This window comes from Gavialis gangeticus, unplaced genomic scaffold (assembly GCF_001723915.1).
Source record: "Gavialis gangeticus isolate Ggan-Ray unplaced genomic scaffold, GavGan_comp1, whole genome shotgun sequence".
NCBI classification, from domain to species: Eukaryota; Metazoa; Chordata; order Crocodylia; family Gavialidae; genus Gavialis; species Gavialis gangeticus.
This window is the reverse complement of record NW_017729031.1, coordinates 56,877,410-56,878,015: the sequence shown is the minus strand read 5'-3', so window position 1 is coordinate 56,878,015 and position 606 is coordinate 56,877,410. Positions and strand designations below refer to the sequence as shown.

The following is a 606-nucleotide window of genomic DNA, read 5'->3' as shown; positions in this document are numbered from 1 at the left end:
GGGTGTTTTTTTTTTTTTTTATCCTTTTTTTTTTTTTCTAAAGCTTCTAATTGAAAATGGATTAAGAGAGTTCTCGTTTTGTTTGTAGGAAATCAACATTCTTCAATGTATTAACAAAGAGTCAGGCAGCAGCAGAAAACTTTCCTTTCTGCACTATTGATCCAAATGAGAGCCGGGTACCTGTGCCAGATGAAAGATTTGACTTCCTATGCCAATACCACAAACCTCCAAGGTAACTTCTAAAACTTACTACTTCTTCTCTTTATTTTTTGTTAAAGAGTTGGGCACCCAACTCTTCCTTTTGTACTTCTAAAAATCCTTTTACTGAAAACAGGATTATTAATGATGCTTCATAATAAATCTTAAACTCTGCTGTATAATAAATAAAAGATGTAATGCTGGTCACTATCAACTTTTCTGTTTAATTTATCTTCCCCTCCCTACTAAAGCCTCCTTTAGAATCTTTAGAATCATGAGCTTGCAGACTATGCATTCAAGTACACAAGTAACTAGAATTTAACTCTTCATATGACTTCTTGGAGGGAAAAACAGTAGTGACTTAGGAACTGCCATTACTATTCGGACTACTTAGTCTAGGATTCATCT

The 606-nt window shown here is 33.8% G+C and overlaps 1 protein-coding gene across 1 annotated transcript in view; it reads left to right on the top strand.

Moving 5' to 3' along the window:
* OLA1 (Obg like ATPase 1) overlaps positions 1-606 on the top strand; it is a 215,941-nt gene that overhangs the window by 5,062 nt on the left and 210,273 nt on the right. The window contains exon 3 of the mRNA XM_019522940.1: positions 89-232. Within this exon, the coding sequence (XP_019378485.1) occupies positions 89-232 (144 nt within the window). The remainder of the gene's footprint in view (positions 1-88; positions 233-606) is intronic.